General features: G+C 46.2%; 1 protein-coding gene across 1 annotated transcript in view; it reads right to left on the bottom strand.

Annotated features, from left to right (window-relative positions):
* The window catches only part of LOC306923907 (A disintegrin and metalloproteinase with thrombospondin motifs 20), a gene marked incomplete at its 5' end in the record, with an annotated part of 154,198 nt that overhangs the window by 58,450 nt on the left and 74,684 nt on the right, over positions 1–21,064 (bottom strand). The window contains 10 exons of the mRNA XM_079502253.1: positions 513–677; positions 4,837–4,944; positions 6,629–6,748; positions 8,259–8,429; positions 8,962–9,126; positions 9,565–9,775; positions 10,154–10,280; positions 11,403–11,532; positions 14,728–14,894; positions 19,277–19,372. Of these exons, the coding sequence (XP_079358379.1) occupies positions 513–677; positions 4,837–4,944; positions 6,629–6,748; positions 8,259–8,429; positions 8,962–9,126; positions 9,565–9,775; positions 10,154–10,280; positions 11,403–11,532; positions 14,728–14,894; positions 19,277–19,372 (1,460 nt within the window). The remainder of the gene's footprint in view (positions 1–512; positions 678–4,836; positions 4,945–6,628; positions 6,749–8,258; positions 8,430–8,961; positions 9,127–9,564; positions 9,776–10,153; positions 10,281–11,402; positions 11,533–14,727; positions 14,895–19,276; positions 19,373–21,064) is intronic.

Genomic DNA, 21,064 nt, shown 5'->3' on the forward strand with positions numbered 1-21,064 from the left:
ACTCTTGTAGATGCTAGCCTCCTGCAAAGCCACACCATAAAAAACCAACACAATTGAGTTGATTACTGGAAGTCTATGAAACATAGGACAGTGGTTCTCAAAGTGGGGTTCGGGGACCCCCAGGGGTCCTTGGGGGCGGGGGTTTCAGGGGGCCCCCAGCAAAAGTAGTTAATACAGCATCACAATCATTTTTAACCACTTCATCCATGCAAACGTTGGCTATTCAAAAATAGCAGATATACAATGTCACAGTGTGTCACTTTGTGCCACGCTGCAAGCTTGTACATCTGCTGTTTTTACATCGACAATGAATGGATGATGTACGATGCCCCTCACTTCACACGGGTGTGATTTTTGAACATCATGTATTTATATTGGAAAATGTTCAATAATTTCGTCCATGGCCAAATACATATTAATTTAAGGGTCCTTGGCAGGAAAAAGGTTTGAGAACCAATGACCAAGGGAAACACGTTGTACTGATTTGCCACAGTGTCAGTCAGAATACTTACAGGAGACCACTCCCCAGCCCGCCACTGGCCACACGGGCTGAAGCACGCCGAGGATTCTGGTGGACGGGGCAGCTGGGCGCAGTACGACTCATCGGCCACTCCCCCTTGGGCGTCCCTGCAGCTGACGTATCGCGCCCGCTTCCCCTTGCCACAGGACACGGAGCACTGCAGGATGGACACAGGGAGGAAGCATGGCGTTAGTCTGAGATCAATATCATTTTCAATGTTCTGATTCGGTCTGAAGCAGAACCCATTTTGGATGGGAACCCCTTTTGGTGTTTTAAGCATTATGTTATACTTTAGCTGTTGAAAAATAGCAGATCTACGAGCTTGTAGGTCTGCTATTTTAGAAAAATCGTGAAAATGTGGCCCAAATGTTTGAATATATTCTTTCAGAGTGAACGTTTTTAACTCAAATCTTTGCTTCCGCGAGGTCCCTGGAACAATATATTTTCATATTTTGAAAATGTTTGAGCACCACTGACATAGAAGCATAGGTTTTTCAGAAAACTGTCAGGATTTAGAAGGCATTTGTAGAATCGTCCTCAGGTCTAAATGGGTTAAGTGATCAGGCGGCCGGAACCCGCGACCAGAACCAAGCGCACCGTGCACCTCGGAAATGATGAAAGTTTGTTTAGTTGTTTGGTATAAAAGTTTTGTGTCTTTTGGTATAATAATCGTTTGGTATATCCATCTTTTATTCTAACTCGTAGTGTGACTAGCAAGACTAAACTTGATAGATTTTCATTATGTGGGGAACAAAAACAATGTGACACCAACCAGAACCCACCAACGGAACCCAGGATAATTTTCCTTTTATCTAAAACGGATCACACGGCTCAGTTTTTGAATGAAAACCAGGCTTTCCTCCGTGGTGGATGTGTAGCCTCGGCCTCAGCCTTACTCATCGGGTGACGTGAGGTTAGTGTATGCAGGACATGGGATTCATATGCGCCTCAGGCCTCAGCTGTAATCAGCTGTCAGTCAAGACGAGTGTTTTCAATTAATGTAGTTTGTTCATTCAGTCAGATAATCCACGAATAGATTGAGAACATTTGTGACCAGGTCTAGCAAAATGGTCCTCATCTCGCCTATAATGAAAAGGCAGATTTTGATTTTTTTTTTTGTGATTTTCGTTTTTTTTTTCATGTCAACACAGCTTGAATGTTGAAGAAAGTTTTCATTCCAACAGATTATTGATTTGGGCAAATTAAATGTATACATTTATAAATCAAAGTAGGCTAGCCAGCTCTAGGTGTTGAAATGTTGTGAACATTCAAAGGGGATTTTCTCAGCTTTGGGTAAAACGGTACAATCATTTTAAAATGGTCATATCTCCTTCAAATTTCCATTTCATTGAATGATACATCATATGAAAGCTTACATTCTGTACTTTAATAATCTGTAAAAAACTGAAAAATTACTCTGGTCGAGATGAGGCCCTATTTGCCAGACCCGGTCACATTTGTATTAAATAAAATGTGAATACAAGTGTGAATATTATATGTCATCTTGGCCTTCAGGCTCTGCTATCAAGACAACCATTTAGGAGCAGGGAGATACATATATCTACGCTACGTATGTATATATGAAAGCATACACAAACATTATGGGCATTCTATGAGTGTGGAGAGGCCATTGCTTTCTTTTAAAGACCCTTTTAAATTTAGAATTAGGCATACGTTTTATTGTCTGTTTTAATCGTGGTGCACATTTATTTATTGTCTTTTCTTGAATGTACAGTAGGCATAATTGACCCGAGCAAATGGATTTTCCCATGTGGATAATAAAAGATATCTAATCTAAACAACGCAGCTAAAATTAGGGAACAGCTTAAGAGCCAGGTTTATTTGTTGCAATAAATGGTTTAAATCAATTAAGTGTTCCTGACTGAAATATGAACCAAAATGTCGCAATAATTCAGTTCACTTCAGTTCACATGACGTGCTGTGTACTAAAAAACAAGTGCATTCATTAATTGATGTATTCATACAATCGCAATGTGGAAAGTGCTGTGCGGTACATGTCCACAAACATCTGCTCTATAGTATACATATAGTACGCTTCCTTGAGCTTATCTTCATTATTGGGAACATGAATACATCATTTGTAACCCTGTCTCTATAGTATATTTGTACAGCACGTTTCATCTGCATTAGAGGATCAGGCCAGATTAGAAGGTCTGGGGCATAAAGCCAGACAGGCCACGTCAAGATGGTTGTTTGGTAAGACCTGTGACGGAAGTAATAAGATGGTTGTTTGGTAAGACCTGTGACGGAAGTAATAAGGGAGAGGCCCACTTTATTTCCAATATGTCTGCTGTGCACAGAGCCTATTGATAGTCTGAACCACTACATGCTCAACAGTACAACATAAACACTGCTGAGGGGATGAATACATAATGCAATCACACTGCTCCACAAGTCATATTCCACTCATCAATAACACTCTAAATTCCATAACAAAAAAACAAAAAAAAGGATGGCAGTTAGGCTTCTTAGTGCAATGTATCCATCCATCCGTCCGTCCATGTGCGTGGGTGCGTGCGTGCGTGCGTGCGTGCGTGCGTGCGTGCGTGCGTGCGTGCGTGCGTGCGTGAAGCCTGCACACTGAAGACCCACACACTGGCGCTTTCCTAATTCTGACATACGAGCTCATGTCGGCTTTCAGTCTGATACACAAGGTTCCACCTTAGAAACCGTAGACTGGTGTTTAGATGAAATGTGCTTTTCATTTGCAGCAGGCAACAATGCTAAGTGCACGAGACATAGAGGGGCCTACCAACCCCCCCCCCCCCCCCCCCCTTGACACTCTGCTCTGTATGCTTTTTTGCGTGCACATGCCCTTTCCAAGATTGTGTGTGCACATTGTGCATGCATTTTTATGCATATTGCATGTTTTCTTTTAAGCACACAAGCACAAGCACGTGTGCATATTATGCACACGTGCTTGTGATCATAATTTGTTAGTGTGCGTATGTACGTCTGAGACCATGCTAAATCATTTCTGCATGGTGCTGAACAGTATTATACCATGGAGGTCATAACGTTGGCACACAGCAACACAACTTTATGAATTTGGCACACAGTGCACGACTCTATGAAAGCTGATATGGGCCCTGCGCGTTTCGAAACACACTCATCATAACGGGAGATGTGTAACTTTACCCCATCTGTCAAGCTGTTGAAGTCAATATCCCCTACATCCTTGTTGGTGAAAGGCAGAGGCAGAAGCGAACAAACATCAGCTGCTCTGTTGTGATTGCGTCCCGATTGCCAGCCGAGCAGATTGATTTACGACAAGCAAAGGTTACAGTCAGATTTGCTGCCAAAAGGAAGATGAGAGATACATGTACTGTAGCTGTGATGAGCATCTCCACTTCTGGTTTACATTTCTCAACGAGAGGCGCCTTCATCATTCCATTTTATGCACCACACACACAGTACACAGTATCTGGAACACACTCGCAGAAAACTGCAGGTCTGCTCAGAAGCAGCGAGTGCATAATCCGACAACGGCATGAGACAAGGCACTGCCGGGGGGGGGGGGACCGGCACGTTCCGGGGGATTATGCCGCTCCACTGCCGCTCCACTGCCGCTCCATCTCGTGGCCGCCACTTCACGCAGCAAACCGTCGGAAAACTACCGGTAACAGCCGTGGCACTGGCGGGAGAAGGGCCGGCAGCTGCCGACATGCGTTGTGTCGTGCTTGCGGTTATGGTTAGGGTAAGGGCTTGGGGTTATGGTTAGGGTAAGGGCTTGGGGTTATGGTTAGGGTAAGGGCTTGGGGTTATGGTTAGGGTAAGGGCTTGGGGTAGAGTGTCGGACTGATGCCGCCGAGAAATACTGGCGCCTGCCGCGGGTGTTCCGCGGCTGATGCCATGTGTCGGGTCGTGCTTGCGGTTAGGGTTAGGTTTAGGGTTTGGGGTAGAGTGTCGGACTGATGCCGCCGAGGAACACTACTGACTGCCGCAGGTGTTCCGCAGCAGCTTCCGCTGCGGGACAATGCACTCGCTCTCTCTCGGTCTGCTACAACTCTTAGTTATTTTAAATCAAACTAAAGAAACATTACTTTACTTTATTTGTTGATTTGGACCAGACAGTGAATATTAATGAACAACACATGATGGAATGTACATACACCAGATTTCCATTGAATTGCTAATTTCCATCCGTAGGACTCCCCCATTTGCTCTTTGACTAATACTGTATATTCATGATGCACGCTTCATTTGGTATAAATAAATACAGTATAAATGTAAAGTGTCCACACCGTGGTCCAGGAGCCATATCTAAATACAGTATAAATGTAAAGTGTCCATACCGTGGTCCAGGAGCCATATCTCCACTGGGTCAGCAGCTGGCTGGAGGGGTCAGGACGAGGCGTGCTCTGCAGTGGTGACATCCAGGGACATGCTGCCACCTCACAGTCCTACACACACACACACACGCACACGCACACACACACACACACACACACACACACACACACACGTACAGTCAGTCTATAAGCAGTGATTCTCAAACAGTTTAACGTCAGTGACCCCTCAGTTTACTGTTTATCGGGCTAAGGACCCCATGTAACCCTGAGTGTACAAATGCAACCAAATGGACCCTGGTGGTCCATTTGGACCCTGAAGGACCCATCATCATCATCATGGGGGTCCATTTGGACCCTGAAGGACCCATCATCATCATCATGGGGGTCCCCTGACCAACCTCTGATCTATCACACTGTTTCTCAACACTGCGTCGGAGGACCACTAGGGGTCCAAAACATTGACTGTTACAGGTCTGAAACTTGGAACATCGTACGAATGGAACCAAGAAGGCCATTTATAAATGAACACTGAGGATTTTACAGTAGAGAGCAGTGTCCCATTGTATCAAATGGAGGACTGTGAGCTAGTGTACGTCCATCTGCATGGGGGTCCTTGAGATGAAAACGGTTGAGAATCATGTACTGTAGAGCACTAGTTCAGGAGTAGAGACCCACACATTTGTATGGGTCGCTGTATTTTTTGTTTTCTACATTTTATTTTAAATTATTGTTATTTCAAAACATTACCCAAAAAGCCAAAAAATTACAAACTAGCCTAGCCAATAATGTTATAAAAAACAGAACTGGATGCTTGCTCACTTTGGGAGGTGCATTATATCGCCTCACTGACTGTATTGTGTGTGCGTGTGTGCATGTGGACGTGTGTGCGTGTCATTTACCATTAAGCCTGTCACAGATATGTATGCACTATATCATGTTTGTCATGTAGTTTTCCACCTTACTACAACACTAATTACCCACTTCTGGTAGGAATAACATTGATCTTAAACCACTTAAAAGTCCTAATTCATACTTCATCGTATGACGACGCAGAAATAGGCGATCTACATAAAGACAGATAAACTATTTGTGCTATGTTTGAACCTTTTTGAAAGATGTTTGCTTATAATGATGCCAGGGTGAAAGTGGCTACACTTTGAGTGCGCAATTCAACAGGCTTTATTGGCATGACATTTTACAAGTGTTGCCCCCCCCCCCCCCCCCCCCCCCCTCTCTCTCTCTCTCTCTCATTAGCAGGCAACAGTGCAGCACTATCTCTCTCTCTCTGTTTCTGACACAACAGCGCCACTTTTGCCCCTACTGGTACTCATAGTCACACACATACAGTACATAGCCACATAGGTTAACACAGACATTGCTGTTCCTTGGAGTGGTTGCACCACTCAAAAATTAAAGCAGGTGGTGCAGAAAATAAAACATGGCATACTGTATGTGTGTCCTACTTGTTGTCCCTTTTCTTATGACAGGAATTGACATATTTTGCAGCAAAAACTGCACATTCTTTCTGTTCCCCCAGAAGGAGTGGTAATTTCTCCCTTTGTCATACTTTGGATTTCTGGGCAATTTGTTTAAAATTTTGGAATGAACTCCTCCCTAATATTTTGTGTAGTTTTTACATTACATTATGAAGTGTAACTCTGTCTCTACAGCTGCCTCGTCACAGTGACAGCACAGCCTCTCCTCTCTGGGCAGCCAAACACTCTCTCTCTCTCTCTCTCTCTCTCTCTCTCTCTCTCTCACACTCACTCACTCACTCACTCACTCACTCACTCACCTGGTTGTCTCGTGGTCTGGAGGCAGCGTTGCATTCCCGGTCGTCCAGTGTGGTGCCGTAGGCCCCCGACACGCACCTCACAGCCCGCATCTGGTAGCCGTGGCCACAGGTCACTGCACACTGAAACACACACGCACACACCACACACCACACACACCACACACACACGCACACGCACACGCACATGCACACGCACACACACACACAAAAGTCAAACAACAGCGATCTCAAACTATATTTAAGCATGTCAAGGTCGAAGCGGGTCTCAAAAAACCCCAGTTAAAGCCTTCAACACACGAAACACAAACACTCAACCATTTACCCCAATCCTAACCTGCGAGGGGGTCCGACCAGGATGGGGGCACAACGTGAGAGCGGAGGAAGTGCCTCTGGACAGGTTTATTTGAGCAACAAATTATGATTACACGGGCGTTAAGGAGCCGATAGACCCCGTCTATCTGATTGTACCTGCTGTAAACACGTCTGGCACCACATTACGTCTAGAAGGTACAACCAGCCAGGGATTTCCCAGAGCTTTTAGCTCCAGACACAAAAGAGAAATGTCTTTCTCTCTCCGGGGACCCAAACTAGTGAAAATAATAGCTGATCTACAAGTTACGTGTGGTTGTGAGCTTGTATATTGGCTATTTTCAATACCTACTTCTTAACATTATTATTTTTTTCTATTTTAATTATAAAAATATTAAAATGAAAATCTTTTGAAATAATAATAATACAAAATGGATATTTAATCATAACCCATAGCACTAGACTATGAATGAGACATCTGCAGAGTCTCTTCATAGCAGGAGTGAATGTATAGTGGTAAGGAGGTATAGTGGTAAGGAGGTATAGGGCTGGCTGTGTGTGTGTGTGTGTGTGTGTGTGTGTGTGTGTGTGTGTGTGTGTGTGTGTGTGTGTGTGTGTGTGTGTGTGTGTGTGTGTGTGTGTGTGTGTGTGTGGTAAGGCTTACTTGGACAGGATATGAGGGCAAAGTGAAAGCTGCACCAGGCAGCTGGAGTCAGTGCACTAACTAACCTATCAGGTTACACGCACGCACGCACACGCACACGCACACGCACACGCACACGCACACACACGCACGCACACGCACACGCACACACACACACACACGCAAACTTTCACGGGTTCACAGACACACATGCGAGTCACACATGAAACCCATGTCCTCACTCAGACCTGTGTGTGTGCGTGCGTGTGTGTGTGCATGTGTGTGTGAATTTGTCCGTAAGAATCGCACCTGTGTGTGCAGTCATGTGTGAGTATGTGTCATTACAGGTGTGTGTGCGTAAAAATTCAGAATATTCCTCTCTCGCCCGGTATCATTGAGGATGCGCTAGGACGTCTACAGACGTCCTATGGACACGTCGATTGGGACCCCTAGGACTACGGACGGAAACGGTTAAAAGGCCTTAAATGTCCTTAAATCGTCACTTCACTGTCACCTGGGGACACCCCTGGGGGTCCCGGCCCACAGGTTGAAACCACCGATCGAAGTAGTAATACAAACGTGTGTTTGTGTGCATGTGTGCATGTGTGCGTGTGTGTGTGTGTGTGTGTGTGTGTGTGTGTGTGTGTGTGTGTGTGTGTGTGTGTGTGTGGCACTCACCGCTCCCCAGACGCCCACCTGCCAGGAGGCACACTCAGGCAGCTCACAGGAGCCCACGCCGGGGGGCTTGCTGGAGGGGTCACACAGGTGCTCCGCCAGCCTCTCCTCTCCCACCCCCACACTGCACAACACCTGCCTGTGTCTCATCCCCTTCCCACAGGTCACCAGACACTGCAGAGAGAGAGGGAGAGGGAGGGGATTATAAAGATACTACATAGTCTAACTCAAGCGGATAGCAAAGTCCATAACAGAATTTTAACGATGACAGTGGGTGAAATGCTTGATGTGGGCTTTCCTTAACTTTACACCTCATCTACACTGCCAGCGATGCGAGCGAGCGAACTATGACATCTCCTTAGAATACATGTTGTTATATACATACATATACATGACTGTTCTGACGTACCGCGAACGTGCAGCGACGTCGTCCACCCCTCCTATATTCACTCGCAGAGTTTCTATTTGAGCGAGGTTTCGCGGCCTTAAACACTTTTATTGGTTGAGATCTACACGCCACTATTTATTGGTTATTTGATTGGTTCAGGCTACATCGCAATGCACTGATCGACGCTCCATATCTATTTTTCGCGTGATATGGCCGTCGGAACGCTCACTCCTTGTGCCTGTGCAGATGAGGTGTTATAGGTTAACACAGGACAACCTTTAACAGATGTTAAAGTCCAGAGCTTGTGCAGCGTCTCACCTCGCTCCACTCACTGGGGAACCACTTGGGACAGGTCTGCTCGTTGCAGGGTTCAGAGACCAGCCTCTGGTACTCGCTGCAGTCGCGGTCCAACAGCCTCCTGCCCAGGTTGTTCATGCAGTAAGACTCTCTGGTCCGACTCCCACGGCCGCACGTCTTAGAGCACTGCAGAAACAAAAACGGAACACTTAACCGGAGGCGAGCATTCCACGAAAACAGCAAGATCTACAAGCTCACACATAATGCAAAATGCCTTTCATTATTTTTTGACCTGGTTGTATCGTGTGTTCTTTTCTTTTCTTCTTACCTCTCCTACTCTCTCCAATCTCTTAAAAAAACTACAAATGATGGAGCGCACATGAAAAACATTTCACCCACTTTACCCGTGTAAGCTTATTTATGATTTGGCAATAAAAGATGATTCAGATGCATTGCAACATCGAAGATATTTGGTATTGAGGGAAAAATGAATTGCATTAAAAAGTGACGCCAAGGGGTCCTGAATCCTGAACAGGGGGTCCTGTCCCGTACACTATGTGACAAGTTGAGAGTGAGAATAAGTTGGAAACAGATCTTTAGTGAATAGCATCTTCCACACTGTACCTGTGACCAGGCACTGTACTGCCAGCTCTTCAGCAGACAGTCCCCGTGGCAGGGCTCCCTGGTCTGGGGTTTAGAGAGCTCCCCACACGTACTGGCCTCCACCCTCTCACTCTGCCTCTTCAGCTGACTGTACCTCATGCACTGGACGTCCAGGCTGCGGTACCCGGGGCCGCACTTGGCCGAACACTCGCTCTTCCCCGCCACATGCCACCTGCAGGGGGAGGTAGAGGAGGGACGGGGTGGGGCGGAGAAAGACAAAGTAAGGATCCTCTGTGTATTGTGTGTGAAAAAAACAACAACAAAAAACAGCTGAATGGAGCAAATCAGTCTGGATTCCAGGCTACAGGTATGCCACCTTCTGGAATAAATAAATAAATACATAATTAAATAAATGGGGCTACAGTTATGCACAGAGCCGATACACCTGCCAAGTGTTCTAGATAACAGCTCTTCTGGTCGACTTTACACTAAACACTATTCCTTGGTGAAGTTGGGTCCTTAAAATGCATTGTGCAGATGTACAAAGTGTGAGTGCGGTGTGGCTGTAGCGTGTGTGTGTGTGTGTGTGCATGTGCGTGTACGTGCGCACCTGAGTTCACAGTCAGTGTTGCAGGGCTCAGTGACAGCACCGGGACGAGGTAAATGTTCACAGCGTTGTTCCGACACCTCGAGCTGGTCACTCTTACGCACACACACCGCCTTGCGTCTTCGCTCGCCTACACGCGCGCACACACACACACACACACACACACACACACACACACACACACACACACACACACACACACACACACACACACACACACACACACACACACACACACACACACACACACACACACACACACAAATACACACAAACAAACACAGGCAAGGTTCGAATTAAGAGCAACATCTGGCGAGCAGCTCGCTTGCCAGCGAGATCGCATTTCCTCCCCATGTAACAAGTCCGATCAGCTTTCTGACATGCAGTCCTCTGGCACACAGAATTACGGGGCTATATACTTAGTTTGCAACCCGGTGTCGCGCACCAACAACAGCCGATCTAAAAGCAGACTGTGCGTCGCAACGTGATGCACAGTCTGCGTCTGTGTCTGCTTTTAGATCGTCTGTTTATGGTGCGCGACACTGCGGCGCAAAATAAGTATAAATCCGGCATTAGGGGGTCTCTCAGAACCCCGGATTATGGCTCTTTCCCAGGATCCGGCTAATAGCGCTGTGCGCTCTGATCCACAGGAAGGCTCGCTAGGCCGCCTCCAGAGGGGAGGTTTTACACGGCTCATCTGGGGGTTAAGGGCCAGGCTCAGGGGGTGCAGGGGCATGCCAAGGTCACCAGCGGGCCGTCAGTACAGTGTGTGTGTGTGTGAATGTGTGTGTGTGAGTGTGAGTGTGTGTGTCAGTGTCAGTGTGAGTGTGAGTGTGTGTGTGAGTGTGAGTGTGAGTGTGTGTTGTGTGTGTGTGTGTGTGTGTGTGTGTGTGTGTGTGTGTGTGTGTGTGTGTGTGTGTGTGTGCTTGTGTGTGTGTGCTGTCCTAAATAACAAACTTGCTTGCATGCTGAAAATAGCCGATCTACAAGCACACAACGTGTCGCAGCGCGACGCGTTGTTTGCTGTTTGTTTGCAAGTGTTAAATCAGCCATTACGACACCATCAAGGCCCGCCAAAATACATTTTAGTCGACTAAATCAACTGTAGATTTAGTCGACTAAAACTAGACTAACACTAAAACATTTCAGATGACTAAAAAAATGTGACTAAAACTAAATGAAGTTTTATTCCAAAGACTATGACTAAAACTAAAATCTAAAATGTGCTGCCAAAAACAACACTGGGTCTTACCCTGACACATGCGGCTGCACTCCATCCAGGGGCCCGAGGGGTCCCACACAAACTGTTCCCTGTGCTCCTCGATGGGGATGTTGAAGGAGTAGCGTACGTCCGGGTTGTACAGGTTCCCCACACACAACACCTGCATGGGAGAGAGGAACCATAGAGTAAAAAAAGGATAGAGACTGAACCCGGAGCGATATCCCCCACCCCCCGCTATTCATTTTTAGTGGAAGTTGCTCAGTGGCGTTTTGAAGCACCCGGAAGAACGCTCTACTTCCGCATTCGACCACCACATTTTGGTGGTCGAATGGGGAAGTGCAACCGGGCGCTCAATGTTAAAGCCCAGCTGCACGGGGTTTCCTCGTCATGAATCCACGGGTCCGCCTGCAGTTCACACTCCAACCACTAGGGCCAAGTGCTTCAATGCTGGAGAGCCTCACTGGGGGCTTGAGAGGAACGTGGTGAAGACTTTCACACTGTGTTCATTTTGACAGCATTTTGTTTTATAGTCATAGTATTTTCAAAAACCGGATACATACAAACAGGATACAGGATAAACACATGAAAAAGGAAGGGATGACACAAATAATTACCAGACAAATTTGAAATTGAAACACTATAAAATGTAAGCTTCTACCCTGACTCCCTCCTGATTGGATGGAACTGGCAACCCACCTGAAATTTTATTTTCTGTTTATTAAAGAGCTGGAGAGACAGGGAGACCAATGTTATTCAACAAACACTGATACAGAAATGATTACTATCACAATATAGAGCTTTTAACAAGAAACCTTTTGTTTTAGCCGAAACAATATCACTTACACTATCATTAATGCAACAGAGATGGCATTACTTCTAAAATATAACAAATACAGCAAATGTAGCATGATTTCTCACCTGGCAGGTGATGAAAGAAAGCATATTAAAGACAGTGAACAATAGAACACCTTATAGACAAACTGACACCTTGGCTGCACATTTTCTAGTTGTCACTGTAATCAGGAACTACCTGTACTTAAAACTGTGAGGATACAAAAACCCGGCATTACCGGGAGCCCTGAGGACCAGAGTTTGAAGCCATTGATCTACAGTGTAGACCAGGGCGTGTTTAAGACCAAGGACCCCTTAGCTGAGAGAGAGACGAAGCAGGGACCCCCACTATATGTATAACATTGTGTTGCAGATTAAACTTTATAGAGAATGTATACATAGCTTCATGTAGGGGAGGGCCGCCACAGTTGTAATGCGTCATGGTTGTAACATGCACGTCATCTCTTGATTGGTCAATGCCATCATGACGTCATTGTGTCAGTATATGTACAGCAATGTACTCTACATGCCCAGGAAGTTTCAAGTGTTTTCCTTCATCCTACTGGGAATTATTGAAGGAAAACTGGCTTTTCTCAAAATGCGTAAAAATGTTCACCTGTGGTCTGTGGTTCTGTGGTCTACAAATCTTTTTTTTTGAGTGGTGCAAACCACTCCAACAACCAGCTTTGTCTGTATCTATGTTTGTATGTGTGTACCTGTACGTGTGTGTACCTGTACGTGGGACCCAAAAAAATGAGCATGGTTACTATGGTCACTGACATTACGTCAGACCACAGTTGATCAGGCTATATAAGACCTTGCACCACTCAGTTCACACGGGTGTGATTTTTTTATGTTGATAAGCTAAAATTGACATGGATGTCTGCATGCTTATGTTCTTCATTAGTTTGCATCGTTTTTAGACACTATGCTGGTTAGTTCTGGTCTGTAAGCAACGCCAAAGAAGGACTTGAAAAGTGGTTCAATTGTAACACACACCATGTCATATCATAACATTATATGGAATATTTACATATTTGACATATTGGCCAATATTATGTTCAGTCTATCAATTACAGAGTGTATTCTAAATCAGTTTAGGGTTGTATAACATTGCCATTGAACTGACTCAAACGCCCAAACTGGTACACCCGGTAATATTTAATAATTCCCTTATGTTTGATACATTTTCTTATCACATCCATGGTATGACAACAATATTAAAGAGTTGCTTCAATGAAATATAATTGATTTAAGCTGAAAACGATATGTTTAATGGCATTTTCTTTGCGTTTGACTCAAACGCCCAAACTGGTACACCCAGTAATATTTAATAATTCCCTTATGGTTGATACATTTTCTTATCACATCCATGGTATGACAACCATGTTAAAGAGTTGCTTCAGTGAAATATAATTGATTTAAGCTGAAAACGATATGTTTAATGGCATTTTCTTTGCGTTGTTACATTTATGCCGCATGCCGTTACAATTAATCCCATATGCGCAACAAATGTAACACTGGAACAGCGTCCACTTTCGGTTTAATAACTCCCGACCTGTTTCATCAATTGAAAAGCTTGTGGTTTATGATAGCAGACATGTGTAGGTCCTTTGCCTGAAAATATTATGTAGATAAAAGGATCTCTGAGTAAAAGAGTGATACTTGCAAAATGTTACAACCATGGCGGCTCTCCCCTACTTGTTTGACAGCACTTTTGTTGTTAATTTGTTTACACATTAGGCTCTTAGATAGTTACACGAGTTAATTGATGTAGAACAGCTTCCCTCCCAATAACGAGTTACGTTTTCATTGTTTAATTCGCGTTGTAATACGTTTTAAGACTTTTAAGAGGGTTTCCATCGGACAGAGTGGGATAGGTGACGCGTTCGGATGACGTCACCGGAAATCAACAAACCCCCCCTGTTGAGACCCCCTGGGGGGTCGCGACCCACGGGTTGAGAACGCCTGCTTTAAGAGACCGGCTTATTTGCGCAGTTTTATAAAGTGAACTATAAGAAAACACTGACAGCAATCAGGTAAATAAACAAACTTGCAGGATTGCAGTGTCCTGTCAATTCCGGTTGTTGTTGTAACTTGTGTGTGTGTGTGTGTGTGTATGTGTGTGTGTGCTGTGCTAAATAACAAATTTGTAGGTGTTAGGTTATAGGGCATTGTATAAAAACGGCAAAATAATTAATAAAAGGTAAAAAAATAGTGCGCACAGGATTCCCCCCAGACATTCGCCCCCCCTGGGGTCAAGTTCAAGCTACGCCCATGGTGGAACCACCGGCTGCCTTAATAGTGTGTGACATTTATAGATTTTGGGGCATAAATAATATATTAGACGCTTTTAATCCAGAATTGATCGATGTCACCATGATGGGCCACATACTGAAAAAATGAGCTTTTAAAAAGGCACATTGCTGTCCAGACTGCAAAAGGGCAGACACTTGGTGTCTTTCTGTGCACGGCCCTGCATTGATGAGGAGGAACAGAACAGCTGACGCATGCCTCTCTTTACCTGCAGTACGAGCTCCTCGTCGATGCGGTCGGTGCAGTTGATGCGCTCCACCTTGGTGTCGGAGCCGCTGTACTCGATGACCGTTCCCTTGAAGGTGATCTCTCTTTTGAACATGGCCACCACAAAGTTCCCGTTCAGCAGGGAGTTGGACTGGCTGTCAGCCAACGCTGCGCGGGAAACAACAACCGGAGAGGAATGGTAAGAAGCCGCAGAAATACCACAAAGCCATCCTGAACAACAGAAAAGATGTGAGAATGTATATTGAATCCTGTGGAAGTGAAGGTGGTAACCACATGAACCCTAGCATGTGCCTATTCTGGACACGTGTTATAATAGGCGCCCATTCGGTACAAAAATAGGTGAACACATTCAATAAATACAAGCTCATATTGCCACAATACGGAGCATTGTGAGCTTGTACATCAATTATTTTCCCAGCAGAAATTTGGTGGAGATGGAAACGAGGAGTGGACCAGGCAAATAGCCAGGAATAGCACTAAATCGGTTCCCAAAATGTGTTGACAGCTTCCCTAAGCCCGCTGAAGAAGCAAAAACCTTCTCAGGGAGCACCGGACCTGGTCCTAGCCGCGGGCACCAACAAGTGGTACGGCGCTGGGATCGAGCACAGTGCCCTGGGCGATCCCGGTCAACTAAGTATATTGGCTTTAAGTTGTTAAAGAAGCATTTAGAAGTCGATATGTATTAGTCCAAGCTATAGAATATCGTTCCTGTCGGGCAGAAACCTCTTATCTCCCTGTTTTAACTGTTGTAGCAGATCTATACAAGCTCGAAACGGGGCGCGTTTGAATCCTGAAAAGTAACAGCTTTGGACATATGAGGTTTCCACCCGACAGAGATGATAAAATATATATAGTAAACAGTGATCCAATTTCAGCCTATTGTTCTGGAAAGCCCACAGTTTCAAGGAGGAGGCGTGTGCACGCACGCACGCACGCACGCACACGCGCACACGTACACGCGCGCACACACGTGTGTGTGTGTATGTGTGATGAAACACTGGTGGCACCAAATTGCAATCATTTGCAGTTAGACTGCGTGACTCCCCTGCTTAGTGCCTGACATTACAGTGCAAACAGAGGAACTCCACTGGCTGCAAATACAAATAAGTATATAAACATGCTGACACAATAGACGCATATGTAAGCAAACAAGGGGGTCCCCCTCAAGGACCCCAGCTAAATGATGGAGAGTTGGTTGCGGTGCAGCACAAGTGAGACTTCAAGGCAGCAACACATCACTCTTCCATGGGCTATAGACCGTAAGGCTATGAAGCAATTTAGCACTGGGCATAACGGGCAACGGATAAGGGACCACTAGCATGTCTGAGAGGTCATTTTGATCGTTTTTTTTAGATTTTGAAGTTTATTATCTTTGCCCACGAAGCTTTCAGAATGTTCCCCTTCCATGACCATTGATCATCCATCACCATTCTATCATCTCAGAAATGTTTGACATCTGAAACATTTTCTAAATATGAATTTAAGCACATGCTACTTGTGTCTCATTTTACTTCAGTCATGCTAGTGTTAAAGGCAATGGCATGTGGCACGGTGATTGGTTTAATTATTGTAACGCCCAAACCACACCTACAGTATGCATAATGTAACGGGTAACGGAGGTGTTTTAGGGATTTAGACAGGTGACCGAAATACCAACTTTAGGGGGGGAACACCCCTTCCCCACTGCTAAATCCCCAAATAGTGTATATAGAATGATCGAACAAAAATGGAGCCCTACATCTCTTTATATAGTGGTCCGTGGCTCATATGCCAAATAAATAATGGGCCTTGAAATGAAAAGGGTTGAAAACCACTGAAGTAGGGCATTCATTATGGAAAAGAACAACATTTGAAACATGGAGATGCAAGGTATCTTCCCGACAGTCCATAAGCATGCTGACACAATGGACGTAACGCATGTAAGTACACACACAGCAGGCTCGCATCACACGCACACATACTGTACGTGCACGCTCACACATGCACATGCACTGGCACAGCGAACAGGCCAACTATAGTACCCTTTTCCAGCCCCCCCCCCCCCACAAAAAAAGCAGAGTTCTTAGAAAATATGCAGTTAATTACAACGTCAAAGCTCCATGTTGAAACAATGTGTGTGATTAAGTCTCTAGACACAACTTTGTTTACATTCAAGTCTGCACATGACTGGAGCGAATCATCTTTAACCCCTCCACTGCCTGTGTGGCTGTGCGTGTGCGTGTGTGTGTGTGTGTGTGTGTGTGTGTGTGTGTGTGTGTGTGTGTGTGTGTGTGTGTGTGTGTGTCAGAGGCAAGACAAGGTTCTGATTGCCGTCACTGACGCCTTGGCAGTACATGGTGAGTACAAGCAGTGGAGTGGGCACCACTACACTACACTACACTACACTACACTACACTACACTACACTACACTACACTACACTACACTACACTACACTACACACACACACACACACACACGTGTGCGTGTGTGGATTGCGCGCGCACCCATGCTCATACACAGTGCGCATCCACCTAAAAACATACTTACATAAACGCACATACATGCTTTCATGAACACAGACAAAAGCACCCCCACATATACAATATGTATGTATGTGCTTGCAGTACACAAATTCACGCACACTTCCACACGCCCACAGTGTGACAACAGTGCACAAACGGCAAAATACAGAAACACACAAGAACATACTTGTTCACACACACACACACACACACACACACCGGTGGGTCCATCTCCATGTACTTTCATGTGGGCTGGCTCCACATGCCTCTAATTAGGCCGTAGCGCTGCCTCATTCATCTTGCTGTGGGACTGACAGTACGTTTGCTTTCCTAACACAGCAGCCTCGTCTGACGCCCACCCGCCCTTCTCTCCAACGTTTCCCGCACACACACGCACACACACACACAGACACACACACACACACACACACACACACACACACACACACACACACACACACACACACACACACACACACACACACACACACACACACACACACACACACACACACACACACACACACACACACACACTCTCTGAACCGGTACAAATGTAACCGGCGGTCTAGCTGGCACCGGCTCCGGGTTTTAACGCTAAATACACATTTTATTTTACAACGGTGTTGTGCAAAAATAGCAAATAATAGCCGATCTACACAAGCTCAAAATTTATGGTGATGTGACATGTCACGTGCACGTTCTTGTAGATCGCCGATATTAGCTTTTTCTTTCTCTCTTTTTTTCACTCCACAAATTCAGTTGAACCAAATTACATTCATGAGCACCGCTCTACATGAGCACCGCTACATGAGCACCGCTACATGAGCACCGCTCTACATGAGCACCGCTACATGAGCACCGCTCTACATGAGCACCGCTACATGAGCACCGCTCTACATGAGCACCGCTACATGAGCACCGTTCTACATGAGCACCGCTACATGAGCACCGCTCTACATGAGCACCGCTCTACATGAGCACCGCTACATGAGCACCGCTCTACATGAGCACCGCTCTACATGAGCACCGCTCTACATAAGCACCGCTACATGAGCACCGCTACATGAGCACCGCTCTACATGAGCACCGCTCTACATGAGCACCGCTCTACATGAGCACCGCTACATGAGCACCGCTACATGAGCACCGCTCTACATGAGCACCGCTACATGAGCACCGCTCTACATGAGCACCGCTACATGAGCACCGCTCTACATGAGCACCGCTCTACATGAGCACCGCTCTACATGAGCACCGCTCTACATGAGCACCGCTCTACATGAGCACCGCTACATGAGCACCGCTCTACATGAGCACCGCTACATGAGCACCGCTCTACATGAGCACCGCTCTACATGAGCACCGCTACATGAGCACCGCTCTACATGAGGACCGCTCTACATGAGCACCGCTCTACATGAGCACCGCTACATGAGCACCGCTCTACATGAGCACCGCTACATGAGCACCGCTCTACATGAGCACCGCTACATGAGCACCGCTCTACATGAGCACCGCTCTACATGAGCACCGCTACATGAGCACCGCTCTACATGAGGACCGCTCTACATGAGCACCGCTCTACATGAGCACCGCTCTACATGAGCACCGCTCTACATGAGCACCGCTACATGAGCACCGCTACATGAGCACCGCTACATGAGCACCGCTCTACATGAGCACCGCTCTACATGAGCACCGCTACATGAGCACCGCTACATGAGCACCACTCTACATGAGCACCGCTACATGAGCACCGCTCTACATGAGCACCGCTCTACATGAGCACCGCTCTACAAAAGCACCGCTCTACAAAAGCTGAACTATTTTTTAATTAAGGCGGCAAGAAGTGCACTCTGGAAAATAAAAAGAACACTGGAACACCCCGAGTGCTCCGCCCCAAAATGTGATGCTCAGCGCGCACACACACACACACACACACACACACACGCACACGCACACGCATACGGACACACACGCACACGGACGCAGATGTGCAGGGCACTATTCATGCAGCACTTACCGAGGTAGTTATCGTCCTCCGGCTTCCCAGAGTAGCTGACCTGTTTGATATCGATGTTGGTGGCCCCCGCCGGGATGCGAACCACCGTGTTGTAACCTGGGAGAGGGTGGGAGAGGGACGGAGACAGACAGATGGACAGACGGGACAGAGACAGACAGACAGGTCAGAGACAGAGGGACAGAAAATGGGAGAAAGACGGAACTTCACAAAGACGGCAAAATAAACAAAGTGAAAAAGAAAATTATGAAGAATTTGAAATATGGAGATACAAGGTTTCTTCTCCGACAGGGACAGCGATAATAGCTTCAATGTGCAAAACCGCAGTCAGTACCCAGTCAGGGAAGTCCGGTTGTAGCCTTTAGGGATTTGAATGTCACACATGGGAAAATAAAGAAAAAGTCCCCCCCCCCCCCCCACCCCCTACCCCAAAAAAAGCGTTGTAGCCCTCTCGAATAACCTGCAAAGAAGGCCTTGTTTTACTCTTAAGAGGCCCACACGTCAAATGATATGTAATTATTCCCCTCGACCTGCCTTTGGCCTATAATTACTGCACTGGGTCTGCTGTCCTATGATAAACTGACACGGGGGGAGGGCGAGAGAGAGAGAAACAGGAGAGAGAGACAGAGGTGTGTGTGTGTGTGTGGGGGGGGGGGGGGGGGGGGGGGGGGCATGTAGGATGTTGAGACACGGAAATGGAGATGGCGTTTAGAAGGAGGCTATAGGAAGAGGAGTGGAAGGGTTCATTTCTGCCCCCTCCCCTGATGTCCTTCGGTTATAGGGATTAGGATGATGCCCAGAAAGCATTGCGATTTCAACTACAATCCTCATCCATCCATCCATCCATCTTAAACCGCTTATCCAGAGTCGGGTCACAGTAGCAACAGCTCCAGCAGAGAGCTCCAGACTTCCCTCTCCAAAGCAACTTTAGTAACTTTATCCGAGCCATACTGCAATACCTGCAACACCCCTGCTGCTCCGATTCTCTGGCTGATCTCCTGCTCCGTACTCCCCTCACTCGTGAACAAGACCCCAAAATACTTAAACTCCTTCACCTGGGGCAAAGTGTCATTCCCAACTTGGACTGCACAATTATTATTCCCAATGATATTCCTTTGTTAAAAGTATAATAGTTAATTTCGCGCGTGTTTGTTTGGTAACAGGAGTCTCCGATTCTCTCCTGCTCTTTAGTAAACTGAAAATGCACTTTCAGCTCGGGATACCGATTTTATCCGACCAGGAGAGAGAACAAAATACAGATTAAACAAGTGAAATTGGAAGTGATGGCACTATAAGAAAGGGGGCAGACAAAATACCATGAACACTTTAACATTTGAAGATGATAAAATGGGTATTCTCCTGATTGGCTGAAATGTGTCATTTCTTTTCCTGGTGGAAAAAGCAGACTGGTGTCTTTAGTTTCCTTTGAGATTGTGTGAGATTAGAAAGAGTAGAGGTGGGAGGGGATAGGGAGTAGAGGTGGGAGGGGATAGGGAGTAGAGGTGGGAGGGGATAGGGAGTAGGGGTGGGAGGGGATAGGGAGTAGGGGTGGGAGGGGATAGGGAGTAGAGGTGGGAGGGGATAGGGAGTAGAGGTGGGATAGGGAGTAGAGGTGGGAGGGGATAGGGAGTAGAGGTGGGAGGGGATAGGGAGTAGAGATAAGGTCCAGCAAGGACATCAATCATGTGTGTTACGTTTATGTATGGAGAAAACATCTGTGCTTTCTGAAGTTCTGGGAGAGCTGAGTGACTATAGTTAGTAACCACTTAAACCCTCTTAGTGAAACGGACC

The sequence above is a fragment of the Electrona antarctica genome (genome assembly GCF_951216825.1).
Source record: "Electrona antarctica genome assembly, chromosome: 5".
Classification (NCBI taxonomy): domain Eukaryota; kingdom Metazoa; phylum Chordata; class Actinopteri; order Myctophiformes; family Myctophidae; genus Electrona; species Electrona antarctica.